At 40.5% G+C, this 16,934-nt stretch overlaps 1 protein-coding gene across 1 annotated transcript in view; it reads left to right on the plus strand.

Moving 5' to 3' along the window:
* Positions 1–608: 608 nt before the first annotated feature.
* Positions 609–16,934, plus strand: part of Rgs20 (regulator of G protein signaling 20) — a 71,402-nt gene continuing 55,076 nt past the window's right edge. Inside the window, exon 1 of the mRNA XM_046428573.2 lies at positions 609–1,009. Within this exon, the coding sequence (XP_046284529.1) occupies positions 941–1,009 (69 nt within the window). The 5' untranslated portion in view covers positions 609–940. The remainder of the gene's footprint in view (positions 1,010–16,934) is intronic.

Consider the following 16,934-nt stretch of genomic DNA (forward strand, 5'->3'; position numbering starts at 1 on the left):
TCGGCGGCGGCCCATTCCCGGGGGTACACTGTGGGCTGCAAGGACACCCTGCGCTCGGTGCCCCCCGACTGGGCACCAGAGTTCCTCGGCTGCGCTGGGTCTCCACTCCCCACGAACCCCGTAGTCCCTGGAGAAGGGAGTACGCAGGGGGGCTGCTGGCCGAGGGATTCAGCCAAATTCTGAGCCTGGGATTAGTTCTCCCTTTACTCCACCCTGCCCTAGGTCACCAAGTGCGGCCTCCAGGTTCTGGCTGGGTACGACAGGGTTAGAAACCCGCCTCCCCGTTTCTAGTGCGGGAGAACCGGACGCAGAGACTATTCAGGGATGGGGCGGGGGCCAGGCTCTGAAGCGCGGGGAACCGGGGAGAAGGTTGGGGGCTGCCCTGCTGTGGCGGGACAGTCCACCAGGGTGACTCTGGAGACGAAGCACTCCCTCGCTGGCGGCGCTGTCCCCCGGGCCAGCGCGCTCCTCCCTCTTCTCCACTTCATTCACAAGGTCTCAGCACGCAGTCCCGCTCACTGGAGTCTCTCGCTCGGCCCCCGCAAGCGGAGAGGAGGGCGTAAGAGGGGACATTTTGCAGACGCCCTCTACACTCGTATAGCGTTTCCCCCCACACTCTCAGTGTTTCCCACCCTGGGGCTGGAGGAAGGGAACTGAGGCCCGGTCACGGGTCCCGCCCTCGTGGAGCCTGGAGTGGTGTCCCCAGCCCCCGTGGCGGGGAGGACGCCGCCGCCAGAGGGAGGCGTGACCTGGGATTGCCCAGCCGCTGGAGGAGGCGTGAGGGGGCGGGGAAGAGGCATTGCAGTGGAAGGAAGAGGAAGGGAGAAGAGGGCGCGCAGAGACCCAGAGCTGCAGGAAGGGGAAAGCGGAGGAAAGCCTTCGCGGGCGTAGTAAAGACAGCAGTCGGCTTTGTAATAAAGATAAGGAACACGCCGGACGCATGCGCACGGCCGAGGGAGGCGAGTCGCCGGGTGCTTCCCCTCCAACAACTCTGGTGGACGGTGGGATCGTGAGTACCCGGCTTCCTTCACCGTTTCCTTTTTCTTCTCACACTCGCCCGGAGGCCTGGGGCTGGGAAGTGGCAGAGGCCGGGCGGGGCGCGCACGCTCGGCGGGACCTGGGGCTCTTGCCGCGGCGGCGCGGGAGCTCGGGGGATCCATCAACACTTCCCTGGGTCCAGCCTCCTTCGTTAGCCGGTGCCTGTGGCGGGGGGGGGGGGGACTGGCTGAGGAGGTGTCGCTGTCTAAAGGGGGTTCACAGGCCACCACTATCAAAATTTTTTCTATCCGATCCTTCGGAGCGTCGCGCTGTTCCATCTCTGTGGCCCCGGCTCTGTGACTGGGTGGGGGACGCGGGAGTCTGGCTCTTAAAGTCTAAAATGCATATTGACCATCCCAAGCACATTTGAGAAACTCCGGACCAGAGGAGAGGTCGGCATTCCGACTGGATGGGAGACAGCCGTGGAAGGGGCCGGGCGCCCGAGGCAGGCAATTCGAGCGCAGGTGGGAAGGGAAAGGAGACACTCCCAGAATCTCAGTACCTTTCTTCGGAGAAATGCAACCTAGACAGCGGCGGGGAGCAGGGCCGGAAAGTGGGCGTCCGGCACCAGCACCCTGGAGGGGCCGGCTTGGTATCGGCTTTTACCCGGAGACGCTATTCACGCCCTTGAAAACTTAAGGGGCAGAAGTGTCGTTTAAGGTGCGGGCGCCGCGGGGAATTTCTTTAAACAAACCCAGGTGGTTGATCTTCCGCACTCAGAGCTGCTCTAGCTAAGTTGGAACAAGTCTGGGCACCCCGGCTGCGGCGCGGCGACGGGAGGTGGGAAGGTGGAGAGGCTGGCTGCTACGCGGGAAGGGGAGGTGGGCGGTGCAGAGGAGGGTCTGTGGCACAGCTGCCTTCCAGCGTGGGGGACGGGGGTGGAACTGGAGCCTTAGGAAAGGGGGTCACAATGTGGGATGGCCCTTTTGGGGATCTATGCGCGCAGTGATTTCCCCACCCACTCCTACCCGGGAATGGGTAAGGGAGGGACCTTGGGAGAGGCGGCGCGCGGAGGTAGGAGTGGGCGTTTTAGGGAAGAGGTTTTTGTGCTCTAAGACTTTCCGCCAGAGGGAGGAGTAGGCGAGAGAAGGTGGGCGTTGGGAAGGGGTTGTCCACGTTCTTTGCAACCTACCCACCTCACTTGCGCATTTAGAAAGGGCCTTGGGAGAAGAGGCGCGCTGGCACTGGGATAGGTCGTGAGCTTCCCGGGTTCGCCAGCATCCAAGGAAAGCCCAGGCGGTGGTCAGGGCCAGCAAGCGACACCAGCTGCAGGCAGGACGTGGCTGTGAAGAGTGTCTGGGGCCAGGCTAGGGGGATCCCGGAGGAAGCATCTGCTGCCCTCGCAGAGGACAGCATAGAGAAGTGAATGTAGTAGTACAGGATTTCTGTCCTTAAGGAGGAGAAAGCTAGAGGGAAAAAAAAAATCTCTTTCCTGTTCAGAATGTGGCACAGGCCAATCACTCCACGTGAATTCTCCATGCCATACCATCCTAGACGTTCGGCTGGGGTTCATGAGTTCTGGTAACTGCAGTCAGTGCCCTCAGTGCTGGAGCGACCCTCTAGACCAGTGGCTAGCAAAAGCAGTCCATTGTTTACCAGGTGCTCTGAATCCCCTTGGCAAAGTGTGGGGAGCTGGAAGCTCCAGCATCAATCACCATCAATCACCAGTCACCCTCCTTTGGTCAGTGCCCATCCTCCTGGGCACAGGTGGCAGGGCCCTGGCTTGGCTTCATTTTACTTTTGGTGGTTCCAGACCATGGAGTTAACCAAAAAACGTCCAAGTTAACCCAGGAGTCTGACTTCCTTCCCAGACTTGGCAGGGACATTTGTAACGGAATGACTCAGTCTGTAAGTTGTTTGACACAATCATAATTTGCAGTTTACTAGTTTTTTATTGTACTTAATTTTTTTTTGCACAAAATCTAAATTTCTATTGGGTCCCATCTTGTTTATCTTCTATTTATGAAGCAGTATCTTTTGTATTGGGTATCAGTAGCACATATAACAGGAAATATTGCCTAATAGGTAATATTGCCTGGAATTTATAAACCACGGCTAAAATCTCAACCTAGATTTGTGACCTTAGACACACATCTAGACACAACTTCTCTGTGCTTGATTTTATCATCTGTAAAATGTGGATAAGTAAAAATTCTATCTCATGGGGTAATTGCTTCACTCAGTTGAGCTCTTATAACTGTCTGGCACATACCAAGTGGAATTTCTTATTACAATTATATTGGTGCTAAATGGGCTAAGTGGACTTCAAACATAAAAATATCAGAAGAAAAATTCATTTTTTGTATGCTGTAAAGAGTACACAATAATACAGGCATCTATCATTAAAATCAGGAAAACAGTAAATGTATGATATCAATATCTCAATCTGAATATGATGCAGTTTCATAACATCTGGATCCTTTAATTTCAAATAATTATGAGGTATTTACATTCAAGTTTCAAACAGCATTCTAAGAAAATTCTTTCTAACCTTCAAAAGAGTTCACTTTGTAAGACATACATTTTTAAAAAAAACACATCATCAGGATATTTACAGAAAATCCAGTATCTTCATTGAATTACTTCAATGAGTTTATTTTATTTAAAAATAAAAAACTTCATTGAGTTTATTTTATTTTAATATTTTGGTACCAGGGATTGAACCCAGGGACACTTAACCACTGAGCCACAGCCCTTTTTCTTTTTTATTTGGAGACAGAGTCTTGCTAAGTTGCTTAGGGCCTTGCTAAGTTGCTGGAGCTGGCCTTGAACTTATGACCCTCAAGTTACTGAGTCCATTTTATTTAAGAGATTCTAGAAACTTACTTAGAAATTAGAAGGGCTGGGCTGGGGATGTGGCTCAAGCGGTAGCACGCTTGCCTGGCATGCGTGCGGCCCGGGTTCGATCCTCAGCCCCACATACAAACAGAGATGTTGTGTCTGCCGAAAACTAAAAAAATAAATAAATATTAAAAAATTCTCTCTTTCTCTCTCTCTCTCTCTCACTCTCTCTTTAAAAAAAAATTTAAAAAAAAGAAATTAGAAGGGCTAACTTCTCTGAGATCACTGTAAACATTCTACCCACAATAGTCATATCAAAAATTTAGAATGATGACATCAAATTACTTTTTTTCCCTACCTCTTTTATTGTACAGATGAGGAAACATCCAGAAAGGTTATAAGGCTATTTAGGTGCCAAAACAGAATTAGAATTATATCCAACTCCCTTCCCAGGGCTCTTATACACCACAGTGATGATTTCTTGTATATCACAGATTCGTGAAACTATCACAAATAGGAAACCTGAAAGTTTACCTAAGGAAAACAATGTGCAAGCATGTGTTACCTCCAACACCATGAAAGACCACCAGTGATGGCATGGTTACTGTTGTCCCAGGGCTTTGTCAGGGTGGTTCCTATTGTAAGACCACATGACTTCCCTCCAGTAAGCTAAAACATCATTGATCAAGCTAGAGGTGGAGCCAGCTTTATATTTTAAGGCTCCACTAGGGTATACATTCAGGGGCATATTCTTTTCGTCCCTTGAAGCAGTTTTATTTTGAAAATCATTTTTGAATTTTTCTCAAATTCTTAAAATCTCCTTTCTGACAGCTTTGAAGATATTTTCTCTCTACTTTTTAGGAGAAGATGTCAAAATTATTCAAGAGATTTTATTCTTCCAGATTTTGTGGACTAGAAAGAGAAAATGAGGGGAAATTTTTTTGTTTTGTTTTGTCGTTAGTTTGTTTAATGGTAATGGGGATTGGACCTAGGAGTGCTTAATCACTGAGCCACATCCATAGCCCTTTTTTTTTTTTAATTTCATTTTTTATTTTGAGACAGGTTCTCACTAAGTTGCTTAGGGCCTTGCTCAGTTGCTGAGGCTGGCTTTGAACTTGGGATCCTCCTGCCTCAGCCTCCTAAGTTGCTGGGACTACAGGTATCTGTTGCTGTCCCCTGCAGAGCTGTCTTGTTTTAATGCAATAGCCCAGTTAGTGGTTTTAGTTCAGGTACCTGAATATAAATTTCTAAAGTCCCATTGTTCATTCATTTCTGCCTGGAACAGTCTAATGACATCCACCTTCCATGTACTATGTAGACGGTGATTTAAAGGTTTAGCTCTTGCATAACTAGTTTAGGGATTCTATGGCAGAATCTTTCAGGTGAGCAGCTTGTCTTATATTATATTAGGAATAGTTCATTTTCCAGGGAAGGTACTTCTAGGAATGGTGCTTATGTCCTTGAAGAAGGAAACCATAGTTCTCTCCAATGTGTGAACTGAATATCTTACCCTTGACTTTATGTCTCAGTATAACTACCACATGTTCTTCTTAGACAGAAATGCAGCGCATTAAGCAGGGAGTGACTTTCTAGCATGCTCCCAAGCCAGTTCAGCAGAACTGGGTTTTGAAATCACATGTGTCAGTCAGGTCCCAATATAATTATAATATGAATCACTGTCCAAATGGGAATATTTCAGATTGGTTTTCAGTGCACCACCAGGTGACTCACAATGTGAGCTTCTATTCAAATAAGTAGAGTGTCAGTCAGCAACTAATAGGGTTCACTCTGAGTCACAGCTTAGCATTCAGTACAATAAGTGTGAGTGAGTCACTGACTACCACAAGCACCATCTGAGATGGTCCCTGAATGCTACCTTGAGCTGCTAGGAGCTTAAGAGTTTGGATGATGCTGCGGGGCGTGAGTCAGTTCATAGTACAATCTGATGGGCTCTTGTAAAGGCCATTCACAATAAAGTTTGATGCAACTGAGTGCTGAAGATATTATTACATGATTAGGAATTCAGAGAATAGATTACCTTGATTCTAATATGGCTATTTGCATGGGGGAATCATTTGTAAAAAAATGAATACTATGCTCAATTGCCCAGCAGTTATATTTCACATGAATTATTTCCAGAGTTATTAAATCCAGTTGACCTTTATGGTTTCTAGTTATTAGTTTCACTCTATTGTAAAATCCAATTTGAGTCTATATGCCCACAAGTTTGTGCTGCAGCTTTAAGGCTTGTAGTACTTGGCACTGCTTCTTCATCTTCTTCTCCTCCTCCTGTGTGTGTTTGTGAGTTTTCTAACTCTGAGTTACATCCTCGGGCCTTATAGATTTCTTAATATTTGTAAAAGTCTCATTAATAATTAGGGTGGCACATACTTGTAATTCCAGCAACTCGGGAGGCTGAGGCAGGAAGCTTGCAAGTTCAAGGCCAACCTTAGCAACTTAGTGAGGACCTATGCAAATTAGTGAGACCCTGTCTCAAAAGAAAGAAGAAAAAGAACTGGGGATGTAACTCAGTGGTAAAGTAGCCCTGGGCTAAATCCTCAGTACAAAAAAAAAAAAAGTAATAAGTCCCTTTTAAACTATACTTAAAAGTAAAATAAATGATGTATCAAAAATATGATTTAAAAAAGAAGTTATTATCCTTGGAAACAAGATTGGACTGCTGTTTAAAGGTGCATGTATATTTTTCTCTATTCATCTTCCTATGGTTCCAAGAGAATCCCAGATGTATTGGTTCTGACATATACTCTTATTGTATTTTAAAAAATATTTGTTTCTAGAGATAACTTGAATACTAATTCATATATCTCTAGCTCTGTAGAAAAGTAGAGATATTTTGCATTTAATTGAAACTCTCATAAAGAGTGCAAATCCTTCTGACTTATTGTAATTCTTGGCAAATTCAGGTTATTAGGACACATTGATAAATTAGACTTTTTTTTTTTTTTTTTTGGTACCAGGGATTGAACCCAGGGATACTTAACCACTGAGCCAGATCCCCAGCCTTTTAAAAATATTTTATTTAGAGACAGGGTCTTACTGAGTTGCTTAGGGCATCACTAAATTGCTGAGGCTGGCTTTGAACTCGTGATCCCCCTGCCTCAGCCTCCAAGCTGCCAGAATTATCGGCACATGCCACCATGCCCAGCAATAAATTAGACGTTTTTTAAATTGAAGCAAAGTTTCTATAAAAGTGTTATATTTCAGTGAGGAACCATGAGGTACTTTGGTGAGATTCACTGCTTTGAATTGTATTTACTTGAGTTATAAATAATGTGTACACATCATTTTTGTTCATTTGTTTGTTTGGCATCAGGGATTGAACCTAAGGGTGCTTAACAATTGAGCCACAACCCTAGCCCTTTTTATTTTCTGTTTTGAGACAGGGTCTCACTAGGTTGCTTACAGCCTCATTAAGTTACTGAGACTGGCTTCAAACCTGTGATCCTCCTGCCTCAGCCTCCTTTGCCACTGGGAAGGTGTCCACTTCTTAAGAATACATCTTAATAAACTTTACATGAGTATACTGCCATTTGAGCACCATGGAGTTCTGGGTTCTCAACACCAGCATTATTGATATATCAGGTTAATTAACTCTCTTTGTGAGAGTCTGATCAACATGTTGCAGGATGTTTAGCAGACTCCTGACCTCCTACTGGGTGCCAGTAGCACCCCTCCCTAAATGGCAATCAAAAAAATATATCTAGATATTGCCAGCTGTTTCCCAGGGGCAATTATTCCTCATAACTGATCTAGATCGAGATATAGAATATTTCAGCCTCCTTCACTTTAGGAGACCCCACCTTGCTTCCTCCCAGTCATTACCCCCACAGGTGACCACTTTTATAATCTGTCTTAGCATACATCAGTCATACCTGTTTTTGAACTGCATATGTATTATATAGTACAGAATCTTTGTATCTGGTATATGGCTCAGCAGTATATTCTCAAGATTCATCCACTCTTGTTGCCCATATTGTTATTTTTCAATGCTGTTCAGTGCTTCTTTTGTAAATAAAACCCAGTGCATTCCATTACTGTAGGATACTTGAGTTATTTCTGGTTTGGGGCTATTATGAGTAACATTTTAATCCTTGTCTTTTAATGAACTTAGGTCCTTTGGATATAAGTGCAGGAGTAAAATTGCTGGGTGGTAGGTCCAATATATGTTTAGTTTACTAGAGTCTGACAGACTGTTTTTATACTCCAAATCAATTTATAATCCTACCATCAAAGCATGTATTGCTTCAAATCTTCACCGGTACTTAATATTGTTCATCTATTTAATTTTCATCATTCTGGAGCTTTGAAATGGTATATTGTTGTGATTTTAATTTTTATTTTCCTGATTACTAATGATGTTGAACACCTTTTTGTATTCTTTTTGGCTATTTGTACAACTCCTTTTTAAAAAATTTTTTGGTATCAGGGATTGAACCTAGAAGCTCTTATCCACTGAGCCACATCCCCAACCCTTTTAAAAAAATTTTTTGGAGACAAGGTCTCACTGAGTTGCTTAGGACCTCACTAAGTTGCTGAGGCTGGCTTTGAACTCAAACTCTTCCTGCCTCAGCCTCCTGGAGCTGCTGGGATTAGAAGTGTGAGCCACCAAACCCAATTATTTGTATAATTTCTATTGAAAAATTGCTCCTTTAAGTCTTTGGCCCATTTTTCTATTGTATTGTCAGATGATGATGATGGTGATGATGATGAAGAATTTGTAGGAGTTCTTTATATATTCTGAATACAGGTTTTCTGTCAAAAATGTATGTGTGTGTTGCAAATGTCTTCTCCAAGCCTGTGGCTTACCTTTATACTCTCATTTTTAGGGCCAGGGATGTGGCTCAGAGGTAGAGTTCTTCCCTAGCATGCACAAGACCCTGGGTTTCATACCTGGCACTGCACACACACACACACACACACAAAAGAAAAGAAAAAAAGAACTCTTATTCTGTTATCTCTTGACTTCATAGTTGGAAAGTCACATTTCTTTGAATATAATGTCTTTTTTTTCTGGCTAATATAAAGTTTTACTTTTTGCTTTTGGCTTACCAAAGTGAACATAACGTGCCTGGCTATGATTTTCTTTGTACTTCTTGTGTGTTAGATTCACTGAGGTTTTTTAAAAAAATTTTTTTTTAGTTGTATTCAGACACATTTTTATTTTATTTATTTACTTTTATGTGGTGCTGAGGATCAAACCCAGCACTTCACATGTGCCAGGCGAGTGCTCCACTGCTGAGCCACAACCCCAGCCCTTCACTGAGCTTTTTGTATCTGTAGGATGATGTCTCTCATCAGCTCTGCAAAAATTTCACTAAAATTTCTTAAAGAGACATGTTGCTTTTGTCCTGTTTTTTTCTTTCTCTTTTTGCTTTCGGGATTCAAATCATGGATATGTTAGACTATTTTCCTTTTTCCTCTCATGTCTTTTATTCTTTTATTGTCTCTTACATTCAGTTCTTTTTTTTAATCTCTCCTTCAGTTTGAATGCTTTCTATTGTTCTGTGTCTCAGTTTAGCCTGTTTTCTGATGTGCATTGTTCATTGCAGAATGTGTTTTGTTCTAAATGACTGTCCATTTGATTCTTTAAATAAATTTAATTTCTATGATGAAATTCCTTATCCTTTCATCAGTTTTGGCTATCTAATTTTTGTCTACTAAATCCAATATTGAGATTGTCTATGCTCCTGTATCTGTTATTTGTGAGTTTTAAAACTGTCCAGGAATTCTTATTATATGTAGATAGTGTGTATAACTAAACTATGTAAGTTCCGATAATATCTTCCTTCAGTAAGGAAGCTCCCTCAGAGGGACATTTCAGGCCTAACATATTGAACCAGTTTGGTACTACTTGTAGTACAAGAAGCCGTGACTTACCTCTGTTCATTCCTGTTGCTTGGGAATTTTCTCCTGGGCTTTGGATGCAGATCCTGAGGTTTTTTAGCTACTTCATCTTAGAAGAATGGGAGGTTGTCAAATTTGCTCTTTGCCCCCACCTTCCACATGGCTTCCATGTTTGGTAAATGTCTTAAGGAGGTCAGCCATATGCTTGAGGAAGGTCTTGGTACTGAAGGGGATTTGTTCTCCCACATGACATATTAGTTTCTTTATATCCTTAGCCCATGCTAAGAATCAGCAAGGCCCCTGGGAAGAAAACTGTTGGTGGCAGACTACTCACCTTAAAAGTGGCATCCTTCTCAAAAATGTTAGTTGATTTAACCTTCTTTGCTTCCACAATTCTCTGATGTCTTTAGAAATGTAATTTGAGCTATTTATCTGGCCTTTTAAGTTGTTGTGCAGGAATGGTAATGTGCCTTGACCAATCAACATTTTTTTTTAGTTAAGTTTCTTTTCTTCTATCCTTGGATGACATTTTTTATCTTTATATTTTATCATTTGTTTGCAATGGAACTCAGAAAATTGAATATTAACTTTTCCCTTTTGTATGTGTAAATGTACATCTTGTAAGTTTAAAAATGTTGGAAGGAAAAAACATATTTATAATTCTTGCAACTCTTTATGCTTCAAATTGCAGCTTGTAATTAAAACACATGAGCATTGAAATGAAATAAAAGTGGGCTCAAATTTTGACTACATCACTACTTTTGTGAACCTCTGAGTCTGAATGTGTATAACTGCATTAATAATACTAAATTTATAGTAGTAAGGGAAATTTAAGAGAGTCTTTAGTGAAGAGTGCCTATTATCATTATTCTTCTAATATTTGTTCATCATTATTTAAAGCCCCTGACCATGGATTATTTGACTTTAACATTTACTTTTTATATTATTATATTTGGTATAGATTCTAAAATTTTTTACCATTTGAACAAGGTTCTGAAAAAGCTTTTTAATATAAACCTGTACCACAACCTAACATTGAGGAAAATGCTACTTCTGATTATTTAAAATTCATATTTGGCCAAATCTTTGTAATTTATAGATTTTTTTTAAAGTGGCTCCCTGAAACTTGAAGAATTTAGGTAAAATTTAATTGATGAAAGAATTACGTTCAGAATGGTCATTCTCAGTAAAATCTACATCTACTTTGTGTTATATCCAGTAGAGGTCATTATAAGATATTGGCAATAAGAAAACAGTATTAAGAAATGTTAAGAAAAGGCTAACAGTATTTTCTGGAAAGGACAGCTGGTTGACCTTTGCAGAGGAGAGTCTGTGTGGGGGCTGTAATTTTAACATCATGTCCACGAGTGATTTAAATATTAATTTTCATATTAAATTTCCTGTTACTGAGCTGTTCTTTTATGTCAACTTTGGCATTTATTTTTGAAAAACGCTGAGTCAATATATGGAAACAACTAGATTCCACTCTCATTCTGAGATGAAAATAGCAGTCATGGAGGCAGCTCTCCTGACTGGGCAAAGAAAACCGGAATTTCTGTTTGTATTCCTGAAACCGGGGACATAGCTCAAGCTCAGTCTTTAGTTCTTCAGTGCTATGATTGCTAGCTTTGCTGCTCTAACCTCCAGGTTTTGAGAAGAACTTGGGGGCAGATTTAAGTCAAGGCATAAGATTTATTTATATACCAAACCAAACTGTAATTTATCAAATTCTCACTAGGCTAAGTTTTTGCTAAGGCAAAATAAGTAAGTAATTTCTAGCCCTTTGAATGACTTGTTAGGCAATGCTATTCTTTTGGAAAAATAAAGTATTTGTTATCAAAAAACACCAGAACATTGTAACTCAACCATGAGTATAAATTTAGTTTAAAGGATGAAAGAGTACTAGAGAGTATGAAAAAGGTAAACTTGTGCAAAATAAGTGAAAAATTCTCGTTGGGCACATTAAATAAAAGTAATAGCTATATAAAAGCTTCTGTTTCTTTCCCTTACCTTCTAGTGACCCGTTTTCAAAATTGCGAAGGCATGAAAACTATAGATACTGATTTATAGAATAAATTTGATGAATTATATCAAATATGTTCTGAAAATCAGGAGGCAACATATAGATTATATACATACCTCAATTATATGGACCTAAGGATCTCTCACTGGGTAAAAGTATATATATAAAAATTATATATATATATATATAAAATATATAAAATTATATATATATATATAAATTATATATATAAATCTTTATATATATATAATTTTTTAAATTGAAAGTTGTCTTCTATGGGCTGTTTTACCTATACTTAATGTATGTGTTTGTGCAGGGTAGGATCTCCAGGGTTCTCTATACCTGATTTAAGTTGTAACACAAAAATAGTTACAAATTGCTATGGTTCCCTGCAAAAAGTCCAAAATGCACAATCATTAAACATTTCAATTCTTTGAAAATTTCTTTAATTTTAGATCTGTTTGTCCAACCTATATGTCTAGTTGACACTTTAGGCCAAGAATAATGGTGATATAAAATTCAGTAGATATTTTGGTGTGAATTATGGAAAACCAAACCTTGAGGAAAAGAGATTCTCTCACACATTCCCTAGGAACAGAAAATTGAAACATTCCATCAGCTCAGCCTGAGGAGAACCTCTTGGGAATGTTGAGGCTGTATGGGATAAGATAGTACACTGGGGTTTCTATTAGCCAATTCTAATCAACAGCAGACTGCTGGAAAAAGGACTCCAGAGGCACTCACTGATGGGCATCCATAAATAATCCAAATCTATCTGATTGGGGGCCTATGCACACCTGAGGTGTGAGGAGCAAAGCTCTGGGGGTGATGAGATGGTCCCAGACCTCAGGCTGAAAGATTAAAGTTTGAAATCTGTTTGGGCCTGACTTGGTTATATCAGACATACTTGGATAGGTCAAACTCAGACACACCTGTGAGTCTGAGTTTGCACACTAATAAATTACATGTAAGTAAGGTGTGATACACTTGCTTGTGTAGACATGGAAGGAAATTGTGCTTTCGTTGGAAATTGTTAGCGGAGATTTTTTCTAGTGTCATAACAAGTTTAGATTTGTTCTAGTGTCATGGATTGTCATAGAAAGTCACAGGAGATTATCATAATCTGGGCTTTATTTTAAAACTGTAAAATATTGGGTTTTGCAGAACATATCTTTTGCATTAGTCTGTTCTATGTTGCTATAATGAAATAAGTGAAGCAGGATAACTCTCTGAAGAAAAGAGGTTTAGTTAGCTCACAATTTCACAGGCTCAAGGGCATAGCACTGTCAAAATCTCAGGTCTGATGAGGGCCCTCTTGACTGTGCCACATCATGGTAAAAGCATGTATATGGAAGAGATCATATATTGAAATAGGAAGCCAGAGAGAGCCTGGCATCCCACAGTCCCTTCCAGAGAACTACCCTCAATAGACCTAAGGATCTCTCACTAGGTACCACCTCTTAAAGATCCAATTATTTCCCAATACCATTATCCAGGGTCTAAGTCACAAGAGGAGATTATCATAATCTGGGCTTTATTTTAAAACAATAAAATATTGGGGTTTGCAGACACTTGAACCTTAGGGGACAAACCACATGCAAACTATAGCAGCACTCTGTGGTAACTGCTGAATTCTGCCACAGTAACAGGAAAACCATGGAGAAGAGAAGAAAGGGGAGTGAACTGGGTCTTATTGGAACAGTCCAGGCAAGAGAAAGGTCCCACCTGAACAGCATAGACAAGGTACATAGGCCTGACATACATCTGGAGATAGAACCAGCTTGCTTATAAGTGAAACAGAAGACCATAATGAGGAAGGAATCAGAATAATTCCTTCGAGATGAGTGGTTGGCAACTCTCTGTAGGGCCATGTAAAACACCAGGAAGTCTCCCTGGACAGGGAGACTCAGGAGCCCATTTAGAACCTAAAGTCTAGGATATCCATCAGAGTTCTGATTTTGGTGTCAAGTAGGTTGGACCTCTGTACTCATTGCAGATTTTATACCAAAGTTTTTCCAAAAACCTGTGATGTGAACATTATGTGATGCTTTTTTTTTATTGTGCTGGTATTGCACAGAATACTCACAAATATATTTAAAACTGAATAGTCCAAATCAATGCACATCATTTCTTTACAACAGTGTAGCAAACATTTTCCCCATCTGAAAAAAAAAGGTTTACACGATTAGTTGTAATTGATTTGTAATTATAGTTGAAATATTACACTTGAGAAAGTTTAATACAGTGTTGTGAATATGAAGTTACAAAATTTAATCTTGTGTCTGAAGATTCTGCACCCCTGTCATTGGTTTTATCATCAGGTGCACGTTCCTCAGTGCCACTCATGTAAGATATGTTTACCATTAGTACTGCAACACTTTAAACAAACCCCAGTATCTGCACTGAAAAATCTAGGCTCCTGGTTTGCAATGCATGAGAAGATAAATGTGTAGTCATATGACATTAGTGAATATGGTGCTGCTCTGTTCACCTTTTAAATAGAGTGGTAAACATATACCATGCAATGATTTTGCAGTTAAAGGTTATAAGCCAAGTTTTAGGCTGGAAAAAAAAAAGAAACCAGAGTGTGATGATTATGCAGTGGCAAGGACTATGTGGTTAAATATAGCATATGTTTGGCAGTCAGGAGAATGCCTGGGCTTGAAGGAATAATGTAAATTTGTTATGCTATTCATGATATGTGACTGACCTTTATTGTGGTACCCTACATTATCATGAGGTTATGGTGAAGACTTCTTGAGCATAATCAATAGGATGTTATTACTCTAGAATCTGTAATTTTCCCAATTATCTGTAAACCATCTCTTGAGAGTTTCTGTTTATTTATAAATAACAGGTGTCAGTAAATTCAGGCACATGGGCCAGATACATTCCAATTCCTTTGTATGGCATGAATACTAAAAATAATTTTTATATTTGTAAATTGTTTAGGGGGATCAAAAGAAGAATAGTATTTTGTGACACATAAAAATTTTATAAAATTCAAATTTCATTGTCCATAAATAAGTTTTTACTGGAACCCAGTTAAACTCACTTGTTTATATGGTATCTGTGGCTGTTTTCGTGCAGCAGAGACAGAGCTGAATAATTGTGATAGAAAACATACAGACCTCAAAGCCTATATTTACTCTCCCAGTAAACACTATCTCTGATCAATAACATAAATTTTAGTGTGGAACATTACTATGTTCTTGTAGAGAATAGTTTATATGAGAGTAAATATGAAGTTTAACTGGTAACAATGTTCTTTCTTACAGAAATAGTTTATTCTCAGAATATTTTTTTCAGGAAAACAAATCAAAAAATCACTTTAAGGTAATCTCCTATAAGAAATAAAATCAAAGGACCCAACTTAAGATTCCTTTGCAGATCCACCATTTTAACATTCAGCATCTTCATATTAACAGAAAAACTTAATAGCAATTAACAAGCCCCAGGAATACTAATGAAGAAGGACCACAGGGATATAATGTGCAGAAAGGTTTTCTATATAAGAGAGCTCAGATGGCTTTCAGAGAATCAAATTACTTACAGCCCGAAAGCCTTAAAAAGGATGGAAGCTCGCTATTTCATATCATTTATGACAGGATTATCATCCCAGGATGAAACGTTCTGACGAATTGTGGACCCAGGCAAACTCTGAGGAATCAATGCTGTTATCCACAAGAGGTCATGGAGAGTTTACCATGGGGAAAAGGAGACCATGAAAAAAAGAAACGTAGAGGGAATTTTTGCCCAGAGAGACCTATCAGGAGCCGGAAACACTAGTTACATATGAACATACCTTTTCGTACATTTTTCTTGTCCTTAATTTGCATATGCACTAACATGTTTCACGAACCATCTGCTGTGATTGATGGAGAAGATACACACACACATACATATACATATACATATATTCATCTTCCATGTGTATATTCAGCATGTAGTCATCCCGGCTTAGTATCTGTAAGATTAGTGCCCAGTACACACAGAATGAACTAAAGAAGCCCCCCAAAGAGAACCAGACTGGAGGGTGTCTTTCTGCAGCATGGGAAGAGAGCCTACCCTCACTTGTGATCAGACAAAGATGCTTTGTCCGTAAGTTTCCTTAGTTCCAGCTATAATTCAGGGCAGTGATGCAAGTGTCATTACAGATGTCATTCCTCAAAGACAGTTAAAATAAAAATGAATGCCCCTTTTAAAAAACACCATAACCTTATGATAAACACATTTTAAAATATAATGTCCATGTAACAACTGTAATACTTCTATCGTACCCAAAATTAATAATTAGTGTAGTCTACGGGCTGGGGACATGGCTCAGTGGTAGAGCACTTGCCTGGCACATTTGAGGCACTAGGTTGGATTCTCAGAAGCACATAAAAATAAATAGGGGGCTGGAGATATAGCTCAGTTGGTAGAGTGCTTTCTTAGCATGCACGAGGCCCTAAGTTCAATCTCCAGCACCACCAAAAAAAAAAAAAAATGATTAAAATGAATAAAGGTATTGTGTCCATCTACAATTAGAAAAAAAAATTTTTAATAAATAATTAGTGTAATCTAATACCTAACTATAATCACATTCTTTCTCATTAGAGATGAGGATTAGATTTATTAATCTTGCCTTACCCCCATCTTTTTCATGCACCAATTTGCAGAAGCAACTGGATCTTTAACCCCCCTACCCAGCATGGTCCCACCTCCTGAATTTGCTGCTTCCTCATGATGCTAACTCTTTTCTCAATTCCCTGAATTCCTGCAAACTAGATCTTAGATCCAAGGACTTTAATGCATTTGGCTTCAGCAATTCGGCAAGAAATCTTCTCTGTGGCACTTGGTCTTCCCACTACCTCACATCAGAGGGACACAATGATTGGATCAGCTCACTTTCAGTGAGTTTATTTCTGAGAGCTCAGTGGGTTAGTTCAACATCTATAGAATGGCTGATAGGTCTGAAGTGTGTCTGTGAGCATGCTGTGAAGATCTTGACAGTGTCTACTACAGGCCAGCTCTTGGATGCTCTGTCCCTCAGCAGGGCTGGAATGCTTCCTTGTGCTGGTAGAGCTGGATCCCAGGCTCTCCCCTTGTACACCCAGGAGCTACCCCTCCTTCTTCCTCTGCTGACCCAGGAATCAGTGAGGATTACAATGACAATGAAGTTGATGATATTGCATTTTTCCCTCTGCACTGCTAATTTGGAGAATGTTCTAGGTAAAGGAAACTG

Source organism: Marmota monax, unplaced genomic scaffold (assembly GCF_021218885.2).
Source record: "Marmota monax isolate L192 unplaced genomic scaffold, Marmota_monax_Labrador192_F-V1.1 WCK01_AAM20220418_F8-fsc00044, whole genome shotgun sequence".
In the NCBI taxonomy this organism is placed as follows: domain Eukaryota; kingdom Metazoa; phylum Chordata; class Mammalia; order Rodentia; family Sciuridae; genus Marmota; species Marmota monax.